Here is a 25,641-nt window from a genome sequence, read left to right as displayed (position 1 = left end):
ATCTCCTGTTTGACCATTTCCAATTTTCCTTGATTCATGGACCTAACATTCCAGGTTCCTGAGCAATATTGTTCTTTACAGCATCAGACTTTACTTCCATCAGCAGTCACATCTACAACTGGGTGTTGTTTTCACTTTGCTTCCTTCTCTTCATTCTTTCTAGAATTACCGCTCCACTCTTCTCAGTAGCATATTGGGCACTTACGAACCTGGGGAGCTCACCTTTCAGTGTCCTACCTTTTTGCCTTTTCATACTGTTCAGGTTCTCAAGGCAAAAATATTGAAGTGGTTTGCCATTCCCTTCTCCAGTGGACCACATTTTGTCAGAACTCTCCACCATGACCCGTCCGTCTTGGGTGGCCCTACATGGCATGGCTCATAGTTTCATTGAGTTACACAAGGCTGTAGTCCATGTGATCAGTGTGATTAGTTTTCAGTGATTGTGGTTTTCATTCTGTCTACCCTCATGGATAAGGACAAGAGGCTTATGGAAGTGACAAATAGATTCAAGGAATTAGATCTGATAGACAGAGTGCCTGAAGAAATATGGACAGAGGTTCGCAACACTGTACAGGGGGCAGTGATCAAGACCACCCCCAAGAAAAAGAAATGCAAAAAGGCAAAATGGTTGTTTGAGGAGGCCTTACAAATAGTTGAGAAAAGAAGAGAAGCTAAAGGAAAAGGAGAAAAGGAAAGCTATACCCATTTGAATGCAGAGTTACAAAGAATAGCATGGAAAGATAAGAAAGTCTTCCTCAGTGATCAATGTAAATAAAGAGAGGCAACCAATAGAATGGGAAAGACTAGAGATCTCTTTAAGAAAATTAGACATACCCAGGGAACATTTCATACAAAGATGAGCACAATAATGGACAGAAATGGTATGGACCTAACAGAAGCAGAAGATATTAAGAAGAGGTGGCAAGAATACACAGAAGAACTATACAGAAAAGATCTTCATGACCCAGATAATCACGATGGTGTGGTCACTCACCTAGAGCCAGATATCCTGGAATGCAAAGTCAAGTAGGCCTTAGGAAGCATCACGACAAACAAAGCCAGTGGAGCTATTTCAAATCCTAAAGATGATGCTGTTAAGGCACTACACTCAATATGCCAGCAAATTTGGGAAACCCAGCAATGGCTATAGGACTGGGAAAGGTCAGTTTCCATTCCAATCCCAAAGAAAGGCAATGCCAAAGAATGTTCAAACTGCCACACAATTGCACTCATCTCACACTAGCTAGCAAAATAATGCTAAAAATTCTCCAAGCCTGGCTTCAACAGTACATGAACTGTGAACTTCCAGATGCTCAAGCTGGATTTAGAAAAGGCAGAGGAATCAGAGATCAAAAGGCCAACATCTATAGGATCATCAAAAAAGCAAGAAAATTCCAGAAAAACATCTATTTCTGCTTTATTGACTACCCTAAAGCCTTTGACTGTGTGGATCACAACAAAATGTGGAAAATTCTTAAAGAGATAGGAATACCAGACTACCTTACCCGCCTCCTGAGAAATCTGTGTGCAGGTCAAGAAGCAACAGTTAGAACCAGACACGAAAGAACAGACCAGTTCCAAATCTGGAAAGAGGTACGTCAAGGCTGTATATTGTCACTCTGCTTATTTAACTTATATGCATAGTATGGCATGCTAAATGTCAGGCTGGATGAAGCAGAAGCTGGAATCAAGATTGCTGGGAGAAACATCAATAACCTCAGATTCGCAGATAACACCACCCTTATGGCAGAAAGCAAAGAAGAACTAAAGAGCCTCTTGATGAAAGTGAAAGAGGAGAGTGAAAAAGTTGGCTTAAAACTCAACATTCAAAAAACTAAGATCATCACTAATAGATGGAGAAATAGATGGCAAATAGATGGAGAAACAATGGAAACAGTGACAGACTTCATTTGTCTGGGTTCCAAAATCACTGCAGATGGTGACTGCAGCCATGAAATTAAAAGACGCTTGCTCCTTGGAAGAAAAGCTATGACAAACACAGCATACTAAAAAGCAGAGACATTACTTTGCCAGCAAAGGTTTGTATAGTCGAAGTTATGGTTTTCCCAGTAATCATGTATGGATGTGAGAGCTGGACTATAGAGAAAGCTGAGCCAAAAGAATTGATGCTTTTGAACTGTGGTGTTGTAGAAGACTCTTGAGAGTCCCTTGGACTGTAAGGAGATCAAGCCAGTCAATCCTAAAGGAAATCAGTCCTGACTATTCATTGGAAGGACTGACGCTGAAACTGAAACTCCAATAGTTGGGCCACCTAAGGCGAAGAACTGACTCATTAGAAACGACCCTGATGCTGGGAAAGACAGTGCAGGAGGAGAGGGGGACGACAGAGGATGAGATGGCTGGATGGCATCACCTACTCGATGGACATGAGTTTGAGCAAGCTCCGGGAGCTGGTGATGGACAGGGAAGCCTGGCTTGCTACAGTCCGTGGAGTCGCAAAGAGTAGGACACGACTAAGCGACTGAACTGAACTGAGTGCTACCTCACCCCTGCCCCGCCTCCTCCCCTCCCTCTCGCCCCTCCTCCCTCGGTCCGCAGCTAGGAGACACAAGCCGCTTTCAAGAAGACCTGGCACGCGACCGTCTCGGGCTGTAAACCTGCGCGCGCACCTAGCTTCCGACTTCCCGGCGTGCCCCGCGCCTGCGGCGTAAACGCGCGCCGGCGCAGCGACCCACCTGACCCGCGGCGCAGCCAAGGCGGGAGTCTGTGAGTGCCTCGGTCTCGGGCTCCCTGGGCCTGGGTATGCTGGCGGGCAGCCCCGGGCTGGCCCCCACCCCCGCTCTCGTCCTGCAGCAGGGAAGGAATCCCGTGTGGGAGGGACGGTCCCAGCCCGAGCCTTCCGGGACGCTGCAGTCCTTACGACCCGTTCTTGCTGTGCTCCGGTCCAGCTGCTAAACTTTGGTGGGCCCCGGGATCTAGACCCCAGCTGTTGAGAAAAGAAACGTTTGCAAACATGTCCCGGATCGAAAAGATGAGCATTCAGGGCGTGCGGAGTTTTGGAATAGAGGATAAAGATAAACAAATTATCACTTTCTTCAGTCCCCTTACAATTTTGGTTGGACCCAATGGGGCGGGGAAAACGGTAAGTCCTCTAAGGAGCCGCCTTCAGTTCATGGGTCGCCACGTGTTACAAATCTGGAGAATATCTGCAGAGTTCGGAACTCCAGGGTGAGGGGAGTCAGTATGACTCAGCTCCTGGGGCCCCAGGGTACACCTGGGTCTCCAGCTGACTTCCGTGTCCAGGAGCGTGGCTTGGTTTGGCCTTCAGGTCTCTGGCGCCTGAGGCACCTCCCAGACTCACGTCCAGTGCTGCCCAGTGGACAAGGTTTTCTTGAGAATCCCGAGAGACCGGGAGCTATCTGTGTGAGCTTACCGAACTCGCAGCCCCACAGGAACTTTTATATATATATATAGATAGATGTTTTCTTAATTCTGTTTATTCTCATGGCATAGCATTCACTTCCTGGTAGTTGTCTCCGTTCGGGATTTTTTTTTTTTTTAATTATAAAATATAAATATAGATGTGTGACTTTAAGAAAACTGACTATCCCGACTCAGCATAATGACTAGATAAATAACAGTTTTAAAATGAAACATCCATTGGGGCTTTGTTAAGTTGGGAAACTTTTGTTTTTGGGATGCTCTTACCTAGTTCAAATAAAAGGTTAGAGCACGGCATATATACTGTGACTTTAAAACCCTGGAAATACTTAGAAATTTGAGTTGAACCCTGGAATGGTACACAATTATGAGTGAAGTGTAGCTAAGAGGCTCTCTGGTTCGAAAGGGTGGTTTGAGAAAAGCAAGGTGATAACCATTGTAACAGGGAGAAGAAGTGAAAAGCAGAGAGAAAGACAAGGTTTAGTGTTGAGAGTTGAATGCCAGACTCTTGTGTATTTGTTTATGTAAAAATATTATTTAGTGAATGCTTTTTTATGTACCTAAGCACTGCATTAAGTGTTCTACTGATAGATTAGTATGTTTAGTGTTTATGAGCCCTAGCTGCTTGAATACAGAATTTTTTTTTTTTTTTTTTTGCTTCTCCATTTATTAGTTGTGTGACTGGGCAAAAGTGACCTAAATGTTCTTTGCCTTAGTTTTCTCATTTATAAAATGGATGTTAAAAATAGTTTCTATGGCCTAGGGTTAATGCGAGAATTAAATGCTTAATGTATGTAAAAGTGGTTGGTACAGTACCTGTCACATAATAAGGTTGATACTAGCCATTTGTTTTGTTTCAGTTTTTAAAAAAATTTCAGCTTTATTGGAGTATACATATACATTGTATACATAATCATTGTAGGCTCTTTAAAGTGTACATCATGGTGATTTGACAAAAATGTGTTTCCCAAAAGGTTTCTCCTATTCTAGTTAGTTAACACATCTATCACCTTGAACCAGAAAGCTCAGCTTCTCTGTACAACGTTGCCAAATTAGATCTCGGAGACAGTTTTGGGTGAAGTACCTCCAGACCATGTGTCCCCAACTGGGGAATATAGTGACAAGTTTTATAGTAACAGAGCATGATTAGCTTGTGGCCATTCTGAAGGTGAGGTAAGTGGGAATCAACATCATCAACCCTCAGGTGTAATTACTCTGGGGTCTGACTGCATGCCCTGGGCAGCATCCCACCTGGAGGGGGTTTTGGTATCTGCAAAGTAGCTCAAAGATATTGTGTGTATCTGTTGATAAGGAAACAGGACCTTGCCCCAAGGCTGCTCTTGACTGTCTCTCTGGTCTCATCCCCTCCCATCCCTACATCCCCTCCCTTCCCTAAATAACCTTATTGCTTGAATCTACCCTTTGAAACTCAGGGAAGGTCGTGGAGGGTGAATGAAGGCTGCTTCCTATAATCAAAGAAATGGGGGACACAGAAAGTCCTTGTGCCCAGGGCCCTGCAGGGTATCAGCCTCACAAATTTATCCTTGTGTGTGTGTGTGTGTGTGTGTGTGTGTGTGTGTGAGAGAGAGAGAGAGAGAGAGAGAGAGAGAGAGAGAGAAAACATTTAAGTTTCACTCTCAGTAAATTTCATTTATACAATATAGTGTAATCAGCTATGGTGAGCTGTTTAAGCCATTGTTATTAAAAACTTAGTTTAATTTTAATTAGAAATAGAAAATTTTCCTCCCAAAATAATAATTGTTTTTTCTTTCAGTATACCTTCTTAATTATGTAGCTTTTCTATATTTATAGGTCAGGTTTTATATATCAAAATTTACCTAATCATATCTTTTATAGTCTTTTATCTTTTATAAACATTTATAATGAATTAACATTTTATGGTTAAGTTCTGCAGTTTTCTAATAAGTAAATAATATAATTTTCTATTTCTTTAGACCATCATTGAATGTCTAAAATATATTTGTACTGGAGATTTTCCTCCTGGAACCAAAGGAAATACATTTGTTCATGATCCCAAGGTAATGATGCCAGTGAAACATTTTTTTTTCTTTTGTTTTTTAATTTTACTGAAGTATAGTTGATTTGATTATGTTAACTTGTGTTAATTGTGTTGTGTTAATTTCTGCATAGCAAAGTGATTCAGTTATATATATTCTTTTTCATATTCTTTTCCATCATGGTTTATTACAGGATATCGAATATAGCTCCCTGTGCTATAGAGTTGGACCTTGTTGTGTATCCATGCTAAATGTAATAGTTTGCATCTACTAACTCCAAACTCCCAGTCCATCCCTCCTCCTCCCCTCTTCTCCTTGACAACCACAAGTCTGTTATCTGTGTCTGTGAGTCTGTTTCTGTTTTGTATGTGTGTGTTCAGCTACATCCAACTCTTTGCAACCCCATGGACTGCAGCTTACCAGGCTCCTTTGTCCATGGGATTTTCCAGGCAAAAATACTGGAGTGCATTGCCATTTCCTACTCCAGAAACATTTTTTTAATAAAATTTTCATAATGATAAAAGTGATAAAAAAAAAAAGTGATAGCTCGTTGTAGAAAACTTGGCAATGGAAAAATATGAGATATGAAAGTCACTCACGTACAGTGAGTGAGTGATAGCCATTGTTGACATTTTCATGTGTTTCTTCTCCTTTATGTACTGTCTTAAGTAGCTGAAGTCATACTCCTAATTTTGTATTCTGAGCTTTTTTTCCATCTAACATTATCATAAAGTCCTGTGTTATTAAAAACTGTATTAAATTCTTAGTCTGGGTGTTTGGTACATGGGTGCTTTTTATTTATTTATTATTTATTTATTTTAATTGGAGGCTAATTACTTTACAATATTATAGTGGTTTTTGCCATACATCGACATGAGTCAGCCACAGCTGCACATGTGTTCCCCATCCAGAACACCGCTCCCACCTCCCTCCCCATCCCATCCCCCAGAGTCATCCCAGTGAACCAGCCCTGAGCACCCTGTCTAGTGCATTGAACCTGGACTGGCGATCTGCTTTACATATGATAATATACACATTTCAACACTACTCTCTCAAATCATCCCACCCTCACCTTCTCCCACAAAGTCCAAAAGAGTGTTCTTTACATCCGTGTCTCTTTTGCTGTCTCGCGTATAAGGTCATTGTTACCATCTTTCTAAATTTCATACATATGCATTAGTATGCTATATTGGTGTTTTTCTTTCTGACTTACTTCACTCTGTCTAATAGGCTTCAGTTTCATCCATCTCATTAGAACTGATTCAAATGCATTCTTTTTAACGGCTGAGTAATATTCTCTTGTGTTTATGTACATAGGTGCTTATGTAACCTTTTATGAACATTTTTAATGATTGCATCATTTTCTTATAGTCTTGCTTTTAGTTTTTCATTAAAATGTACCATGCTGAAAGTCTGTGTATGAATCTTTGAATTATGGTGTTTTAACTATTAGTGTGTGTTTAGGACATAGACTTTTCTATATACATTTTGGCTTATAGTTTTTCCTTTTTATTGTTGCAGTATAGTTGATTCACAATATTGTGTTAGTTTTAGGTATACAGAAAAGTGATTCAGTGATATGCATATATTTTTTAAGATTATTTTCCATTATAGGTTATTACAAGATATAGAATATTGTTGCCTGCGTTAGATCGCTCTTGCTTATCTTATATATGGTACTGTGTATCTGCTAATCCCAAACTCCTAGCTTATGTCTCTTCCCTAAGTAGGTTTTTCTTTGGTGTATGTGTAGTGAGGTCCTGTGCCTCTCATTACCCCCGCTCCCCAAGAGTTTGTTGTGTATTTCTTCTAGGCTTTTTTGTGTCTTTATTAAAAAAAAAAAAAACCCCTCTGTGTGTATATAAATACACTCACATAAATATTTTAATACATCAATAGAATTTTATTTTACCATGGTACAAATCAAGTATTTATTTTGTGATATTTTTGTTGCTGTTTTTTTAGTTGCTAAGTCATGTCCAACTCTTCTGGCCTCATGAACTGTAGCCCTCCAGGCTCCTCTGTCCATGGGATTTCCCAGACAAGAATACTGAAGTGGGTTGTCTTCTCCCAGGGATCTTCCCAACCCAGGAAACAATCCAGTGTCCCCTGCATTGGCAGATGGATTCTTTACCCCTGCGCCACCTGTAGATACATTAAAATATATATACTTTTGTTTCATTATTTTTAATACTTAATAATATTCCATTGAGTTTATATTCTCTAGCTTATTTAACTGACCCACTGTTGATAGTCTTTTAAATTGTTTCCACTTTTATATAGCTAAAGATAACTCTGATTATGAAAATGATCTCGAGCAGTCTTAGCCTGCAGTGGCTTGAAGCAGGATATTGCCTCCGTGTCCAGAGACTGAAGTCAGGCTGCGATAGAGCACTGAATCCTAGACTCTAGACCATCAGGGCCAGTGGTCAGTGACAAGAGCCAGTGTTCAGTGACAAGGCCCTGGCCCATTGGTTTTGTAGAAATGAATTTCCACAGAGACAGAAAGTAGTGAAACATGTGAAGTGTTTATTTGAAAGAAAAAGGGTATGTATGAATAGACTGACATGAGCAGACTTAGAGAGAATCATGCCCTGGAGGTAGTTTGAATCACTTATATGGGGCGTTTCTTCCAGGTTTCCTCTGGCCAATCATATTACTTTGCCTGGTTCTGAGACTGTATTTGATTTAACTCAAGGTCCTCCCCTGTGTGAGTGTACATTTCTCAGCCAAGGTGGATTCTAGTGAAGAGGCCTATGGGCAGGTTGACATCATCTACCATGGGGTGGTTCCCCCTTCTTTTTGGCCCCTTAGGAGCCTTTCGGTGCACATGTTGTTGGGAACATCTCCTTGACCTCAAGAATGAGAAATGTGTGGTCTCTATCTGGGCAGGGCTCAGGTCCTCCTCACTTCTGCTATTATTTTCATCTTGGAGTATCTGTCCACAGGGGATAAACTCCAGCTGCTCAGCCTGGGGCCGATCTATCTCCTGTCTCAAATCCCCCTGAGAGACGTGAACCCCAAGAAATCTTTATTGGGAGGATAAAGCATGAAGGTCTGTCTTTTGGGCTGGCATGGGGCTTGTAAGCCTACCTAGTTGGCGTCACAGAGCTCTCAACCTGTCTCATTAAGGGGCCCAGGATGACCTCTCTTGTTACACCAGCAGGATCTGTTCTGAGGAGTGGCTGGCATCTCTGCATCGCCATTATCTTGATATGAAACTACTGTAATCTGGAAGAGACAAACTTAACAAGTAGATTAAAAGGGCAGGGGCCAAAAACCAATAAATGAACTATTATAACCAGGGACCCAAGCAGGAGTAAGAACCAGGATATATATGGTAGCAATTTTGATCCAGGTCCAGATGGAGTCAGTACTGGGGTTACTCTATCAGAAGGGATGGAGCCATTTGGCGTGATCTTACATATTTTTGATGTCTGCTTCTGTTAGCCCAGTGTGATTTGATGTAGGTGTTAAAGACTCAGTTGGTTGGACAACCTGACATTAATAGGCAAAATAGATCTCATTTCCTCTCAGGAAAATAAGCCTGAAACCCAATTTGAACCTAGTGCTTTGGGGAGACTTGTAGCCAGGTAGCCAGTTGTCTAGTTTAATCTAACTAGGTTTTAATCTTTGATGTGATATTAACACATAAATAATATAAGCTGTTGATCATCATACATGTCTCTTTTTGTTATTTTGTAAAGCAATTTTAATATCTAGAAATGTAATAGTTACAAGAGGAGACTTTAAAAAGTAAGGTTGTAGTTGCCAGCTGTTAGCATGGCTGGTGAATGGCTGGTGGCATCTCAAGACTGACACCACTCAGAAAACTTAAGTTCTCAACAGTATAAGGACTTGTCTGAAATCACACCCGGTACTAAGTGTCACTTAGTAGTGCCTTGGATGTCTGAAGCATAGTTACTCCATTTTGACTTTAATTGTAGTTTTCTCCTTAATAGCCAAAGCAAATGCTGCTATTAATGATGTTAGTACCTCTCTAGGTAAGAGAAGATGCAAGAATTTGGGCTCGTAAAATCTCCTGAAAATATCTAACTATCTAAAGACCTGTTTTGTCAGTTTTTCCCAGAGCACAGAGTGAGTGCCTCATTACTGATCTCCACCCTGAATGTCTTTTAGGGGGTGTTAAAGGTCAGCAGCTACAGCAGCTCATGATTTAATCCTTGCCAGCACCCTACAGCGGTAGGTGGCAAGTGCCAGTCTCCAGTTGTCAGGGCCCCTTTATGGTCATAAATTTTATGGTCATTAAAAGGGCCCTTTCATAACCATTTCATCCCATGGTGCTCAGATTGCTCATTTCTGGGTCTGGTGAAATTTTGTTGCCAGGCTGCTCAATGAGCTCTTATTGTACTAAGCCTTATTAACAGTAGCCATAAATCTCTATACCACCTGTATTAATTACTAGGCTCTTATGGTCTAGGAAAAGATTCCGTCTTGTAGCTTCTTCTCATTCATGTAAGAGTTCCACTGTTCTAATCATTGACCTCATATAGAACTATATATCTTTGTTGGAGACTCAGTTACACATTGGTAACGCAAGAAATGACAATCTTGTAAAACAGGCAATGTAAAAAAATAATATAGCTAACAGGGTCATTAAGATCATAAGTAAGAAATTAAGAATTTGTCTTACGTACAACCCAGTATATCCCAGATTGTCTGACTTTGTTTTGTACTGATCCTTATCTTTAAGAGAAATTATTATCCACAAGGCACTGAGCTCAGTTTCCTAGTGGTGGTGGTCAGTCGCTCATTCGTATCCGACTCTTTGCGACCCCATGAATTGCAGCATGCCAGGCTTCCGTGTCCTTCACCATCTCCTAGAGCTTGCTCAAACTCATGTCTATTGAGTTGGTGATGCCATCCAACCATCTTATCCTATGTCATCCCCTTCTCCTGCCTTCAGTCTTTGCCAGTATCAGGGTCTTTTCCAGTGAGTCAGTTCTTCACATCAGGTGGCCAAAGTATTGGAGCTTCAACATCAGTCCTTCCAATGAATATTCAGGACTGATTTCTTTTAGGATTGACTAGATTGATCTTGCAGTCCAAGGGACTCTCAAGAGTCTTCTCCAACACCACAGTTCAAAAGCATCAATTCTTCTTCGCTCAGCTTTCTTTATGGTCCAGCTCTCATGATTACTGGAAAAACCATAACTTTGACTACACAAATCTTTGTTGGCAAAGTAATGTCTCTGCTTTTTAGTATGCTGTGTTTGTCATAGCTTTTCTTCTAAGGAGCAAGTGTCTTTTTTAATTTCATGGCTGCAGTCACCATCTGCAGTGATTTTGGAACCCAGACAAATGAAGTCTGTCACTGTTTCCATTGTTTCCCCATCTATTTGCCATGAAGTGATGGGACCAGATGCCATGATCTTAGTTTTTTCAATGTTGAGTTTTAAATCAGCTTTTTCACTCTCCTCTTTCACTTTCATCAAGAGGTTCTTTAGTTCCTCTTCACTTTCTGCCATAAGGGTGGTGTCATCAGCATATCTGAGGTTATTGATATTTCTCCTGGCAGTCTTGATTCCCGCTTGTGTTCATCCAACCTGGCATTTCACACGATATACTCTGTATATAAGTTAAATAAGCAGAGTGACAATGTACAATGTTGACTTTTTTCCCAATTTTGAACCAGTTCATTGTTCCATGTCTGGTTCTAACTGTTGTTTCTTGACCTGCATACATGTTTCTCAGGTAAGGTGGTCTGGTATTCCCATTTCTTTAAGGAATTTTCCACAGTTTGTTGTGATCCACACAAAGGCTTTAGCGTAGTCAGTGAAGCAGAAGTCGATGTTTTTCTGGAATTCTCTTGCTTTTTCTATGATCCAACTGTTGTTGGCAATTTGTCTCTGGTTCCTCTGCCTTTTCTAAATCCAGCTTGAACATCTAGAAGTTCTTGGTTCATATACTGTTGGAAGCCTATCTTGGAGAATTTTGAGCATTACTTTGCTAGCGTGTGAAGTGAGTGCAGTTGTGCCGCATGTTGAACATTCTTTGGCATTGCCTTTCTTTGAGACCGGTATGAAAACTGACCTTTGTCAGTCCTGTGGCCACTGCTGAGTTTTCCAAATTTGCTGGCATACTGAATGCAGCACTTTCACAGCATCATCTTTTAGAATCTGAAATAGCTCAGCTAGAATTCCATCACCTCCACTAGCTTTATTTGTGGTGATGCTTCCTGTGGCCCACTTGACTTTGCACTACAGGATGTCTGGCTCTGGGTGAATGATCACACCATCGTGGTTGTCCAGGTCATTAAGGTCTTTTCTGAATACTTCTTTTGTGCATTCCTAGTGTTACTAATTATCCTTAGTATGATTTAATTGTTCTCAACAAAGGAATTAAGTTTTCTTTAGAAATAGTAAATCTTTTACTATTTACTGAGCCTTTTCTACAATGATTATTTCATACCTTCTCTTAAAATGTACTCTTTTCAATTGATGGATGATCTTGCCTTGTGTTTTCTTGAGAAAATAGAAGGAATCAGATGAAAAGAGGAGAAGGCAATGGCACCCCACTGTGTTTATTGGTCCTTTAATGGACCAGAACCTGGTGGTCCGGAGTCAACGATAAGAAAGTAAGAGAGAGAAAGAGGCTGATATCCCCTGGTTTACTCGGAAAGCCAATAGAGTCCTGTTCTTAGGGCTCGCGCTGCTGCACGTAGGCACCAGGCGCCCTCTCGAGTGGATGAAGGCACAGTGTGCCTTCTCGAGAGGGTCTTAGAAGCCCGGGCAAGAAAGTGAGCTCAGCGGGCCTCCAAGGAATTAGCCAGAAGTAGAGAGAGAGAAAGACATGGGGACCCAAGCTCTGATGGAGCAAAGGTGTTTTAATCAACATGGTGTGTGAATATATACTGTTTTACAAGGTGGTTATTCTCAGCAAAGATAAAGATTAAAATTCCAGACTTACAAAACATAAGACGATCCCTATCAAAGAGAGAGTTGCAAACAATCACCTTTTACCATATGGCTCATAAAAAGGAAGAGGGTACTTATCACCGTAATGAGAAATGCCTGGATTCCTCAGCCCCGGGGGAAAAGTGTGCCTCTCCTCTTATTTCCTGAATATTCAGGATTTAATAAGGGCCAGAGGGTTCCTGACAGATCCAAAACAGCACTCAGGAAGCCTCTTATTAAATGCTTCCTGACACCACTCCATGGGGTCGCTGAGTCTGACACGACTAAGCGACTTTACTTTCACTTTTCCCTTTCATGCATTGGAGAAGGAAATGGCAACCTACTCCAGTGTTCTTGCCTGGAGAATCCCAGGGATGGGGGAGCCTTGGTGGGCTGCCGTCTATGGGGTCACACAGAGTCAGACATGACTGAAGTGACTTAGCAGCAGCAGCAGCAGATGAAGTCCTCGTTTCCAATCATTAAATCTACCAAACTACCCTGCATATATATCCGTACTGTTTTCACCTTTGTAATAAGGGTAAGTTGTTTATCATTTGTTTTAAGGTCAATCAAGACCTCTTGGAACCTAGATCCAATATCAGTCGCTTTTGTCAAGTCAGGCATTTTGCCTTTCAGTTGTCTTTGCCTCCTGCATTCAGTTTCTCCCTCTTTAGGGTATCATTTAAGTCAACAGATAAACTTGGTCTGGTTGCTCCAGTCTACAAACAGACGAACTCTCCCTTTACTCCAGTTCAGCCTCTGGTTACTACTCTTTGTTCTGTTTATACCAAAATTCTTAAGAGTTATGTGTACTTATTGTTTTCACTTTATTGCTTCCCCTTTTCTCCCCAACCTACTCTGTTTAGATTTTCTTTTTTCCCCTAAAACTGCTCTTTTAAGGTCACCAGTAATCTCCATATTGCCAGATAACTTTAAAAAAAAAATATTTGTTTAGCTGTGGCAAGTCTTCATGGTGGCACTTGGGGTCTTTGATCTTGTGGCATGTGGGATCTTCTCTTTTTTTAGTTGTGACATGTAGAATCTTTGTTTTTATATCTTGTGGCATCTGGGTTCTAGTTTCCTGGCCGGGGTCCCCTGTGTTGGGAGCACACAGTCTTAGCCACTGGACCACAGGAGAGTCTCAGAATGGTTATTTTCTAGTTCTCAACACTTTCTGTGCAGATTTGATGTATTAATAATTGGTTTTCCTCTTTTTTTTATAACATTGCTCTCTTGGCTGTCATGACACCATAATCTCCTACCTCTTTTTTGATGGGCTATACTTTAGTCTCCTTTAATGAGTCTACTTTTGCCTGACTCTTCTTGGATGATATTATTCACTCTCACAGCTTTAAGTATTGGTTATGTTGCAGGAAGAGGGACCTCTTTCAGGGCCCAAGAGTGGGCTCTCGTCTAACACTCAGAGGCGAATTGTCTGAGGAGACATGTGCTGAAAAAGCAGGAGACTTCCTTGGGAAAGGGTACTCGGGCAAAGAGCAGCAGAGCGAGGGAACTCGGGAGAACTGCTCTGCCATGTGACTTGTGGTCGCAGGGTTTATGGTAATGGGGTTCCCTTCCAGATTGTCTCTGGCCAGTCATTCTGACTCAGGGCCCTTCCTGGTGCTGTTCTCATTGTTCATCCAGGATAGGTTCCAGTGAGAAGGATTCTGGGAGTTTGGTAGGACATATGAATTAATGTCTCCTCTCTCCTTTTGATGTTTCCCAAATTCTTCCGGTTGGTGGTAGCTTGTTAGTTCCACATTCTTTACCAAGAACTCCTGTTGTAAGATAACCCAAGCAGGTGGTTACTGTAGGGCCTGGCCTTGACAGGCAGTTTGGGTCAGTGGTTCCCTGTACAGTTACATGCTGATGAATCCCCATTTATTATATTTAGTCCTAACTTCTTTCCTAAACTATAGACATATATGTCCAGTTGTTTAAGTATTTAATGGGCATCTCCAATTTAACATACTGAAAATAGAACTCTTAGTTCCCTTTTCCCCCATTCCTCTCACATTCTCAAGCCTATTACTACCTCAGCACCCTGCAGTTTAATAAATGATATCATCTGCACATTTGCTCATGCAGAAACCTGTTTGCCATTCTTTTAGTGATTCCTTCATCTCATCTTGTTTCTAATTCATAAGCAGTTCTTACCTACTCTTCTACAATATGTCCAGAATATGTCCCTTCATTTCATCTCTACTGATTTCCTGGTCGAAGCCACCACCCTTTTCCCTTTGAGTTCTTCTGATAGTCTGCAAACTTGTTTTCCTGCCTCATTCTATTCTTTTTCTGGCTGTGCCATGTGGGATCTTAGTTCCCCAACCAGGGATTGAACCCATTCCTCCTGCAGTGGACATGTGAAGTCTTAACCACTGGACCACCAGGGAGGTCCCTCCTGCTTCATTATTGAAATTCTTTTTTATAGAAAAGAAGAATCTCTTTTCTAATAGCAACAAATTATCTCTAAATATTTATTCATTCATTTAACAGGGAGTGGGTCTTTTAAAGTCTGAGGAAAGAACATTCCAGTCAGTGTTAATACTAAGTGCAGAGTCCTTGAGGTAGGATCATATTTGGTGTGTTCAAGGAATCACACCAAAATAATCAGGGGAGGAGCAAAATAATCAGGGGAAGGCTAGTAGAAAATTAAGTTAGAATAGTTGAAGTGTCTAGATCTGTAGGATTTGGGGTTCTAATTTAAATAGGAATCCATTGGAAGATTTAAGCAGGAAAAGGGCATGATCTTTATTTAAAGTGATCAGTCTAGCTGCTGAGAGGGCTCTCTGTAAATGGCAAGGGTAGAAGGGTGAAGACCGATAAAGGGCATTTTGTGGTAATCCAGGTGAGGAATATTGGTGGCTTGATTAAGCGGTAGTGGTAGAAAATATGACAAATGCTTGGATTTAGGATGTTTTAAAGGTAGAACCAGCCAATTAACTACTGATTTGGGTGTATGAGAAAAATAGAAGCATCAAGCAGAACTTCAAGTTTTTTGACTTTAGCAAATGGATAAAATAGTAGTAATGAGGAAACTCCAGAAAAGGAGGTTTGAGGGCCTCTGGTTTAAATGTATAAATTGGGATGGGAATTCCTAGGCAGTCCAGTGGTTAGGACTTGGTGCTTTCATTGCTAGGGCCCACCACCCCGCTCCCCCCACCCCCACCACTCCTGGGTTCAGTCCCTGCTCAGGGAACTAAGATCCTGCAAACCGAGTGGTGTAGTTAAAAAAGAGAAAAAGAAAAACACATGTAAATTGTGGATGTTTGTTATGTTTGATATTGAAAGGAGATGTCCAGTAGGTAAATAAAAGTATGTCTGGGGAGAGATTTGAGTTAAAATTAGGAATCATTGATGCATACACTTACATATGTATATCGTTAGTGTTAAAGCCTGATGGGATCTCCTAGGAAGTGAATATAGAGAAGACCTGAGCCTAGAGCATATTAGCATTTAGAAATAAGAAAGAGGAGGAGCCAGCGAAAGATGCTGAGAAAACAACTAGTAAAATAAGGAAAATAGAGAATGGTATCTTAGAAGACAAAAGAATAGTGTCACAAGAAAGAGGAGTCATCAGCTGTGTCCGATACGTCGATAGCTCAATCAAGAAGCAGATTTGACTATGTGAAGGTCATTGGTGATCTTGACAAAACCAGTTTTAGTAATCTGAGAAAACAGGAGGTATGGAAGTAAAACGTAGAATTGTTTCATGAGTTTTACTATAAGTGGAAAGAGATGGGGCAATAACTGAAAAAGTATGCAGGATCAAGAAGAGTTTTTTTGACTTTTGTTCCTGTTTTTTTTACATATGTGTCTATTTTCTGGATGTTTCCATGTTGATTGATGCTCTAGTATCTCTGCCAGTCTCATCTGTCACCCACCCCCTTTCCAATTGCTTTCATCTTTCTAGAGCTGTTTTTCTCAGCTATCCTCTCTGTGGTTCTTCTGGCTCTGGTGGTTTAGTTCCCTTCACTTATTACCCGCTTTTTGGCTGCTCTCATTTTCCAGTTCTGAGCTCCCACCTACACTTGTTCATCAACTCTTCTCTCCTGAGTCACTCACACCTCCTACTGTGGGTGGAGCTATTCCCCTCACCTGAATTGCCCACATCCCCTCAGTTTTCCCAATATGCTATGTTCCTCTCAACATTTCAGTTTCTCTCACCCTCTTGTATCTTCAACTTCTTTTGTCTTTCTATTTCCCTGTTTTAATTTGACCCTGCACGTAATATTGTTTATCTTAAACAAATGTCTGGGTTTTTCTGGTTTTTCTCAGTAATTTTTCTTACCTGTGTTCAGTTGTTTCTATCTTTTTAGGTACTTTGATTTCCATGTTGCTTTATTTGCCTAACTTCACACCTTTCTCCTCTACTTCTTTCAAACTTGCAGCTACGTGAGTACATCCATTCTTCTTCTACCTAATTTGCATTTCTTCAGTTGACCTGGACCCTCAGGAGCTCATTTCTCTGTTTATCTGCATCTCATCAAGTTTGTTTTGCTTCTGGCTAATACTATAAATTTTCTGGATGCTTATTTCCTCAGCAGTTTCTTTATCCCATTTTGCGGCCATGTATTGTGTTCCTAACAGTGGGAGACACTAGAACATTTATAAATTGATAGGAATGACACTGGATAGAGGGGGAAATTGATCTAAGGGAGGGGACAATTATAGAGCAAAATCCTTGAGTAGGCAAGAAGAGATAAGATCCATTGCTCAACTGAAGGAGCTAACAAGAGTGCACATTGTTTATGCATTGTAAAAGGACTGCAGGCAGAGGTATATGGTAAATTTGGCGGTGAGAGGATGAATCAGTTCCCTTCTGATTGTTTCTGTAGCCTCAGTGGAAAAAGGAAGTGAAATCATTAGCTGAGAGTGGGAGAAGGGAATGATTGAAGCTAGTAAAATGAAAAAGTAGTTTTTATTTCAGAGTAACTTGATTAGGGAAGTGTTAAAGGGTTACGTGACGGTGTCAAGGGGTCACTTGAAGTTTGCGGGTGAAAATTTATAGGGAGAGCAATCATTGTGTTTGTGTTTTTTCAGTTTTCTTTAGCTGCTCAGTGGCAGACACTGAGTGAGTTGGAAAGTTGGATTTAATCAAGGTTGAGGGTTTGCCTGGTAAATAAAATGAAGGGAGTAAGAGGCAAGGAATTTACTATATTCTTTTTTTTTTTAAACTATGTTCTCAATAGATTTACTTATTTGATCAATCCCCTTATATGTAATGAATCTCCTATCAGTGCACCAGAACTCTTAACACTCCATATTGGACCAACTCTACCCGCACCCCCGCCCTCCACCCCTGTGTACAAACCCTCTTCATCCTTCTTGGGCTATAACCCCTCATGCTGGCCCTCTCGTGTGAATGTTTTCCCATTCCGCTAGGGCTCTGACTTTCCATGCTAGGCTGCCTCCTGCTTTCCACCCATGAACACCTTGCTTACCTTTCTCAGCCACAAATACTCTTTACTGCGAGGCCTCTTGTAGGGTTGCCGTCTCTAATCTGGCATCTGAATGGTCCCAGCAGGCTTCTCCCCAACCCATGTGGATTCCCTCCTCAGTGTTGTCAGGCTCTGCATCCCCACATTATGCCTTCCCCTAGGACAGACATTGTCCTTCTCCTGAGCTTGGTCATCCCTACTCACAGATGCCCTTTTAGCCTGCTTGAATGGACACCCTTGGACTTTGGAAACCCTGGGCCAAGCTGTCTGTCCATGTGCGTACCCTTGTCAGCCTACTCAAGCTCATTCAGCCTGCTCCATGCTGAGCCACCATGTCCCCCCACCTCCAGCTAGCATGCACATGCACCTTCTTCTGCCCCATCTAATGGTTTTACAACTAGATTGTTTGGAAAGAGAAGGGCTTATTATATTTTTTTCTTTTGGGTAGAAATTCTTCTAAGGTATAATATATGCTTCTCCACCATAATAAATTGCTCAGTTTTACTGAGGGAGAGCCACCGGGGAAACCCCTCCTTTTTGAAGAGCATCAACAACAGTGTTGTGCTTGAAATGCTACAGAATACCCCTTCTTTAAATTGCTAATACATTTATTGTTTTGATTCTTGACAGATAGATGCCAGGAGAAAAAATATGTATATGGCTAACCAGGCTATTTGTAACTAACAAGGCATATTGTAAACAAGTTAACTCATTTTCTGGTACATAGATGTGAAAATCCTTTAACTGCCATGGATTAAAATCTCAGTAGTTACTTTCCTTGGCTTCCCTCGTAACTCAGTCAGTAAAGAATCTGCCTGCAATGCAGGAGACCCAGGTTCGATCCCTGGGTCAGGAAGATCCCTGGAGAAGGAAATGGCAACCCACTCCGGCATTCTTGCCTGGAGAATCCCAGGGACAAAGAAGCCTGGTGGGTTATAGTCCATGAGTGTTGCAAAGAGTTGGACACAAATTAGCGACTAAAACAGCTACTTTCCTTGGGATGAAATGATAGGATCAAGTCCCTGGGCAAAGCTAAATATTATATTAATCTTTTACTACCTCCTCACTAAGATGTCTATATCTAAATTTCTCCTGGATTACTCTCAGTTTCTTATCTTACCTCAGTTCAGTCTGTTTACCCTGAAGACAAAATGGTTCTTTTAAAATGCATTACCTACTGCATGCCTTTCCCCTGGAATAAACTCTTTAATGATTTTCCATTGCTTTAAGTTCAAAACTCTTTTAACATGTTTCAGAAAGCTTTTAATTAGTGAGACCATTTTCTGTCTCTACTTTCCTTTTCCCTTCTTTCTGCAGAAAACTTTCTGAAATTACTGTAGCCATTCAGTGTCTCAGATCTTTTCATCTGCTTGCTCCTGCTTATCTCTGTCAGGTTTCAAGTTAAACATTCATTTCCTTTAGAAAACCTTCCCAGTACTCTCCTAGATAAGTTAGATGCCTTTACTCTATGCTCTCAAAGCATCTTGTACTTCTCTTATGATGATACTTAACATTCCTTTTTCTGCCCTTTTGTTTAACCCCTGTCTTCCATGCACCAAAGGAAAAAGTGTCATTTTTGAACCAAAACAACACATGAAAGCTAATGAATGCCTAAAAAATATTTGTTAAACAGTTGATGAATATGAAAGTTAAATTTATGCTAAACAGCCATTAAAAGGTCAACAAAAGTTACCTACAATTTTTTTAAAAAGGCAAAACCCGGGGTTTGTGATTTTGGTTGCAACAGAATAATGACTGTCATACTTGTTCTCCCAAGATGAGCAGCTATAAAACTGGAAAAAAATATTTGAATCAACTCTTTCAGGCATTGGACAACAGATGCTGGGTTGTGATATCTGAGAAAAGCAAAATATATATGGTGATTACACATTTATTCTAGCTTTCTACCTAGGGACACTTTGCAAACTTCAGTGTATAGAATTAGAATCCAACAGAGAGCAGTAGTCACTTGGCAGATGAAACAAAGAAGTTTGGGTTTGCTGAGGTGGTTGTAAATTGTGAGGCAAGGTTCAGGGATGGGATTGCTGTGTAGAGATGGGACCCCAGAAATCTTCATAAGGAACCCATGAATCTTTTGCCAGATACTAAGCTGCTTGTGTTTTAGAACGAGATTCAGTGAGGACTGGCAGAGAACAGCTACTGGGGTAGAGAAGTGGGATTGTGAACTGAATAGAGATTCTAGCTTTCCTTCCAAGGAGCAAGTATCTTAATTTCATGGCCGCAGGCACCTTCCAGAATGATGTTGGAGCCCAAGAAAATAAAATCTGTCACTACTTGAACTTTCCCCCCCTTCTATTTGCCATAAAGTGATGGGACCAGAAGCCATGACCTTAGTTTTTTGGATGTTAAGTTTTAAACCAGCTTTTTCACTCTCCTCTTTCACTTTCATCGTTAGTTCTTCGCTTTCTGCCGTTAGAGTGTTATCCTGTGTGTATCTGAGATTGTTGATATTTCTCCTGGCAATATTGATTCCAGCTTGTGATTCATCCAGCCTGGCATTTTGCATGATGTACTCTGCATATAAGTTAAATAAGCAAGGAGACAGTATACAGCCTTGACATACTCTTTTCCCAATTTTGAACCAGTCTGTTGTTTCATATCTAGTTCTGACCGTTGCTTCTTGACCTGCGTAGGTTTCTAAGGAGGCAGGTAAGGTGGTCTGGTATTCCCATCTCTTTAAGGAATTTTCCAGTTTGTTGTGATCCACACAAATGCTTTAGCATAGTCAATGAAGCAGAAGTAAATGTTTTTATGGCATTCCCTTACAAAAAGACCCCAGTAAAGAAAAAGGAATACCAGTAGGTTTTTTTTCTAAAGTATTGTTGATTGACATTTTTGTGTTACTTTCAGGTGTTGTAGTGATTCAATATTTTTGCAGATTATACTGCATTATAGGTTTTTACAAGAAAATGGGTATAATTCCTTTTGCATTCTTGTTGCTTATCTATTTTGTATGTAGTATCTTGTATCTGTTAATCCTTTATCCCTAATTTATTCCTTTCCCCTCCTCTTTGGTGTCCACAAGTTTGTTTTCTATATATTTCTGTTTTACATATACATTCATTTGTGTTAATTTTTAGAGGGAATAGCAGTATTTTTAAATATAATAATACAGATAAATTAAACATAAAAGGATGGAAAATGTACTAAAATATGCCAGCTAATAAAAAGAAAACTGAATTGGCTATATTAACATCAGACAGTATACTTTAGAACTAGTAATGCTATTGGGGTAAGAAGTGATGTTTTACGATGATAAAAGAATCAGTTCATCAAGAGGATATAACAACTCTAGATTTAGAGCTTTGATATGAAAGAGGCAAAAAAATCTATGGAACTAAAGGAGATACAGAAAAATCTACAATTATAGTTGGAGATCTCAATGCCCCTCTCTGTATAGAAACAGAAAAAGTAGACAAAATAGCAGAAAGACATGGAAAACTTTAACACTATTAATCAAATTAACCTAATTGACTTTTATAGTCCATTTTAACAGTGAATGGCAGAATACACATTATTTTCTTTAATTTATTTTTTTATTGAAGGATAATTGCTTTATAGAATTTTGTTTTCTGTCAAACATCAACATGAGTCAGCCATGGGTATACATATATCCCCTCCCTTTTGAACCTCCCTCCCACCTCCCTCCCCATCCCACCCCTCTAGGTTGATACAGAGACCCTGTTTGAGTTTCCTGAGCCATACAGCAAACTCCTGTTGGCTATCTGTTTTACATATGGTAATGTAAGTTTCCATATTACTCTTTCATACATCTCACCCTCTCCTCCCCTCTCCCTATGTCCATAAGTATGTTCTCTGTGTCTGTTTCTCCATTGCTGCCCTGTAAATAAATTCTTCAGTACCATTTTTCTAGATTCCATATATGTATATTAGAATACGATATTTATCTTTCTCTTTCTGACTCACTTCACTCTGTATAATAGGTTCTGGGTTCATCCACCTCATCAGAACTGACTCAAACGCCTTCCTTTTTATGGCTGAGTAATATTCCATTGTGGATAGCTACCGCAACTTCTTTATCCATTCATCTGTTGATGGACATCTAGGTTGCTTCCATGTTCTAGCTATTGTAAATAGTGCAGCAATGAACAGTGGGATACATGTGTCTTTTTCAACCCTGGTTTCCTCAGGATATATTCCTCGGAGTGGGATTGCTGGGTCATATGGTGCTTTTATTCCTAGATTTTAAGGAATCTCCATACCATTTTCCATAGTGACTGTATCAGTTTACATTCCCACCAACAGTGCAAGAGTGTTCCCTTTTCTCCACACCCTCCAGCATTTATTGTTTGTAGACTTTGGTGATGGCCATTCCGACTGGTGTCAGGTGATATCTCATTTGGTTTTGATTTGCATTTCTCTAATGAGTGATATTGAGCATCTTTTCATGTGCTTATTACCCATCTGTATGTCTTCTTTGGAGAAATGTCTGTTTAGGTCTTTTCCCCACTTTTTGATTGGGTTGTTTGTCTTTCTAGCATTGAATTGTATGAGCTGCTTGTGTATTTTGGAAATTAACCTTTTGTCAGTTGTTTCATGTGCTATTATTTTCTCCCATTCTGAGGATTGTCTTTTCACCTTGCTTATAGTTTCCTTTGCTGTGCAAAAGCTTTTAAGTTTAATCAGATCCCACTTGTTAATTTTTGTTTTTATTTCCCTTACTCTAGGAGGTGGGTCATAGAGGATCTTGCTATGATTTATGTCATCGAGTGTTCTGCCTATGTTTTCCTCTAAGAGTTTTATAGTTTCTGGTCTTACATTTAGATCTATAATCCATTTTAAGTTTATCTTTGTGTATGGTGTTAGAAAGTGTTCTAGTTTCATTCTTTGACATGTAACTGTTTTCCCAGCACCATTTATCAGAGACTGCCTTTGCCCCATTGTATATTCTTGCCTCCTTTGTCAGAAAAAAAGGTACCCATAGGTGCATGGGTTTATTTCTGGGCTTTCTGTCTTGTTCCATTGGTCTATATTTCTGTTTTTGTGCCAGTACCATACTGTCTTGATGACTAATGTTGTAGTATAATCTGAAGTCACAAAAGTTGATTCCTCCAGCTCCATTCTTCTTTCTCAAGGCTGCTTTGGCTATTTGGGGTCTTTTGTGTTTCCATAAAAATTGTGAAATTAAAAAAAAAAAAAAAAAAAAATTGTGAAATTTTTTGTTCTTGTTCTGTGAAAAATGCCATTGGTAATTTGAGAGGGATTGCATTGAATCTGTAGATTGCATTTGGCAGTATAGTCATCTTCACAATATTGATTCTTCTTACCCAGGAACATGGAATATCTCTCCATCTGTTTATGTTGTCTTTGATTTCTTTCATCAGTGTCTTATAATCTGTGTACAGTTCTTTGGTCTCCTTAGGTAAGTTTATTCCTACATATTTAATTCTTTATGTTGCAATGGTGAATGGGATTGATTCCTTAATTTCTTTTTCTGATTTTTCATTGTTAATATATAGAAATGCAAGTGATTTCTGTGTATTGATTTTGTATCCTACAACCTTGCTAAATTCACTGATTAGCTCTAGTAATTTTCTGATACTATCTTTAGGGTTTTCTATGTACAGTATCATGTCATCTGTACACAGTGAGAGCTTTCCTTCTTCTTTTCCAACCTGGATTCCTTTTATTTCTTTTTCTTCTCTGATTGCTGTAGCTAGGACTTCCAGAACTATGTTGAATAATAGTGGCCAAAGTGGACACCCTTGTCTTGTTCCTGATTTAGGGGGGAGTGCTTTCAGTTTTTCACCATTGAGAATAATGTTTGCTGTAGGCTTATATATGACCTTTTCTGTGTTGAGGTAGTTTCCTTCTATGCCCATTTTTTTGAAGAGTTTTAATCATAAATGAGTGGTGAATTTTGTCAAAGGCTTTTTCTGCATCTGTTGAGATTATCATATGGTTTTTATCTTTCTCTTTGTTAATATGGTGTATCACATTGATTGATTTGTGTATATTGAAGAATCCTTGTATTCCTGGAATAAGCCCAGCTTGATCATGCTGTATGAGGTTTTTGATCTGTTGCTGAATTCTGTTTGCTAAAATTTTGTTGAGGATTTTTGCATCCATGTTCATCAGTGATATTGGCCTGTGGTTTTCTTTTTTGGTGTTTTCTTTGGTTTTGGTATCAGGGTGATGGTGGCCTCGGAGAATGAGTTTGGAAGTGTTCCTTCTGCAATTTTTTGAAAAGAGTTTTAGAAGGATAGGCATTAGCTCTTCTCTAAATGTTAGAATTCTTCTGTGATGCCATCTGGTCCTGGGCTTTCATTTTTTGGGAGATTTTTGATCACAGCTTCAATTTCAGTGCTTGTAATTGGGTTGTTCATAATTTCTATTTTTTCCTGGTTCAGTCTTGGAAGATTGAACTTTTCTAAGAACCTGTCCATTTCTTCCAGGTTATCCATTTTATTGCCATATAGTTATTCATAATAGGCTCTTATAATCCTTTGTATTTCTGCATTGTCTGTTGTAACCTCTTCTTTATCATTTCTAATTTTGTTGATTTGATTCTCCTCTCTTTTTTTCTTGATGAATCTGGCTAAAGGTTTGTCAATTTTGCTTGTCTTCTCAAAGATCCAGCTTTTAGTTTTATTAATCTTTACTATGGTTGGATGGCATCATCGACTCGATGGACATGGGTTTGGGTGGACTCTGGGAGTTGATGATGGATAGGGAAGCCTGGCATGCTGCGGTTCATGGGGTCGCAAAGAGTTGGACACGACTGAGCGACTGAACTGAATTGAACTGAATCTTTACTATTGCTTCTTTCATTTCTTTTTCATTTATTTCTGCTCAGATCTTTATGATTTCTTTCCTTCTACTAATTTTGGGGGTTTTTTGTTCTTCTTTTTTCCAGTTGTTTTAGGTATAAAGTTAGGTTGTCTACTCAATGTTTTTCTTGTTTCTTGAAGCAGGATTGTATTGCTATAAATTTCCCTCTTAGGGCTGCTTTTGCTGCATCCCATAGGTTTTGAGTTGTCCTGTTTTTCATTGTCATTTGTTTCTAGAAATTTTATATTTCCCTTTTGATTTCTTCAGTAACCTGTTGGTTATTTAGAAACATGTTTAATCTCCATGTGTTTGTGTTTCTTACAGTTTTTTTCTTGTAATTGATATCTAGTCTCAGTGTTGTGGTTGGAGAAGATGCTTGGCGCAGTTTCAGTTTTCTTAAATTTACTGAGGTTTGATTTGTGACCCAAGATGTGAACTATCCTGGAGAATATTCCATGTGCATTTGAGAAGGTGTATTCTTCTGCATTTGGTTAGAATGTCCTGAGGATATCAGTTAGATCCATCTGATCTAATGTATCATTTAATACTTGTTTCTTCTTATAATTTTCTGTTTTGATGATCTGTCCATTGGTGTGAGTGGGGTGTTAAAGTCTCCTACTATTATTGTGTTACTGTCCATTTCTCCTTTTATGTCCGTTAGTGTTTATCTTATGTATGGAGGTGCTCCTATGTTGGGTGCATAGATATTTACAGTTGTTATGTCTTACTCTTGGATTGTTCCCTTGATCATTATATAGTGTCCTTCCTTATCTCTTGTAGTCTTCTTTATTTTAAGGTCTATTTTGTCTGATACGAGAATTTCTACTCCAGCTTTCTTTTGCTTCCCATTTGCATGGAATATATTTTTCCATCCTCTTACTTTCAGTCTATATGTGTCTTTAGGTCTGAAGTGGGTTTCTTGTGAAGTGAAGTGAAGTTGTTCAGTACTATTCAACTCTTTGTGACCCCATGGACTATATAGCCTACCAGGCTTCTCCACCATGGAATTTTCCTGGCAAGAGTACTGGAGTGGGTTGCCATTTTAGACAG

The 25,641-nt window shown here is 39.8% G+C and overlaps 1 protein-coding gene across 2 annotated transcripts in view; it reads left to right on the top strand.

The window, feature by feature from the left end:
* Nucleotides 1-25,641, top strand: part of RAD50 (RAD50 double strand break repair protein) — a 257,110-nt gene that overhangs the window by 136,046 nt on the left and 95,423 nt on the right. The window contains exons 1-2 of one of the 2 annotated variants that reach the window (XM_065918131.1): nt 2,695-3,103; nt 5,358-5,441. In XM_065918131.1, coding sequence (XP_065774203.1) covers nt 2,975-3,103; nt 5,358-5,441 — 213 coding nt within the window. In that variant the 5' untranslated portion in view covers nt 2,695-2,974. Of the gene's footprint in view, nt 1-2,694; nt 3,104-5,357; nt 5,442-25,641 lie in introns of those variants that run through there. The other variant, XM_065918132.1, reaches the window with a different exon arrangement.

This window comes from Muntiacus reevesi, chromosome 1, assembly GCF_963930625.1.
Source record: "Muntiacus reevesi chromosome 1, mMunRee1.1, whole genome shotgun sequence".
Lineage (NCBI taxonomy): Eukaryota > Metazoa > Chordata > Mammalia > Artiodactyla > Cervidae > Muntiacus > Muntiacus reevesi.
Note: the sequence above shows the minus strand (reverse complement) of the source record. Positions and strands in the feature narration are given on the sequence as shown.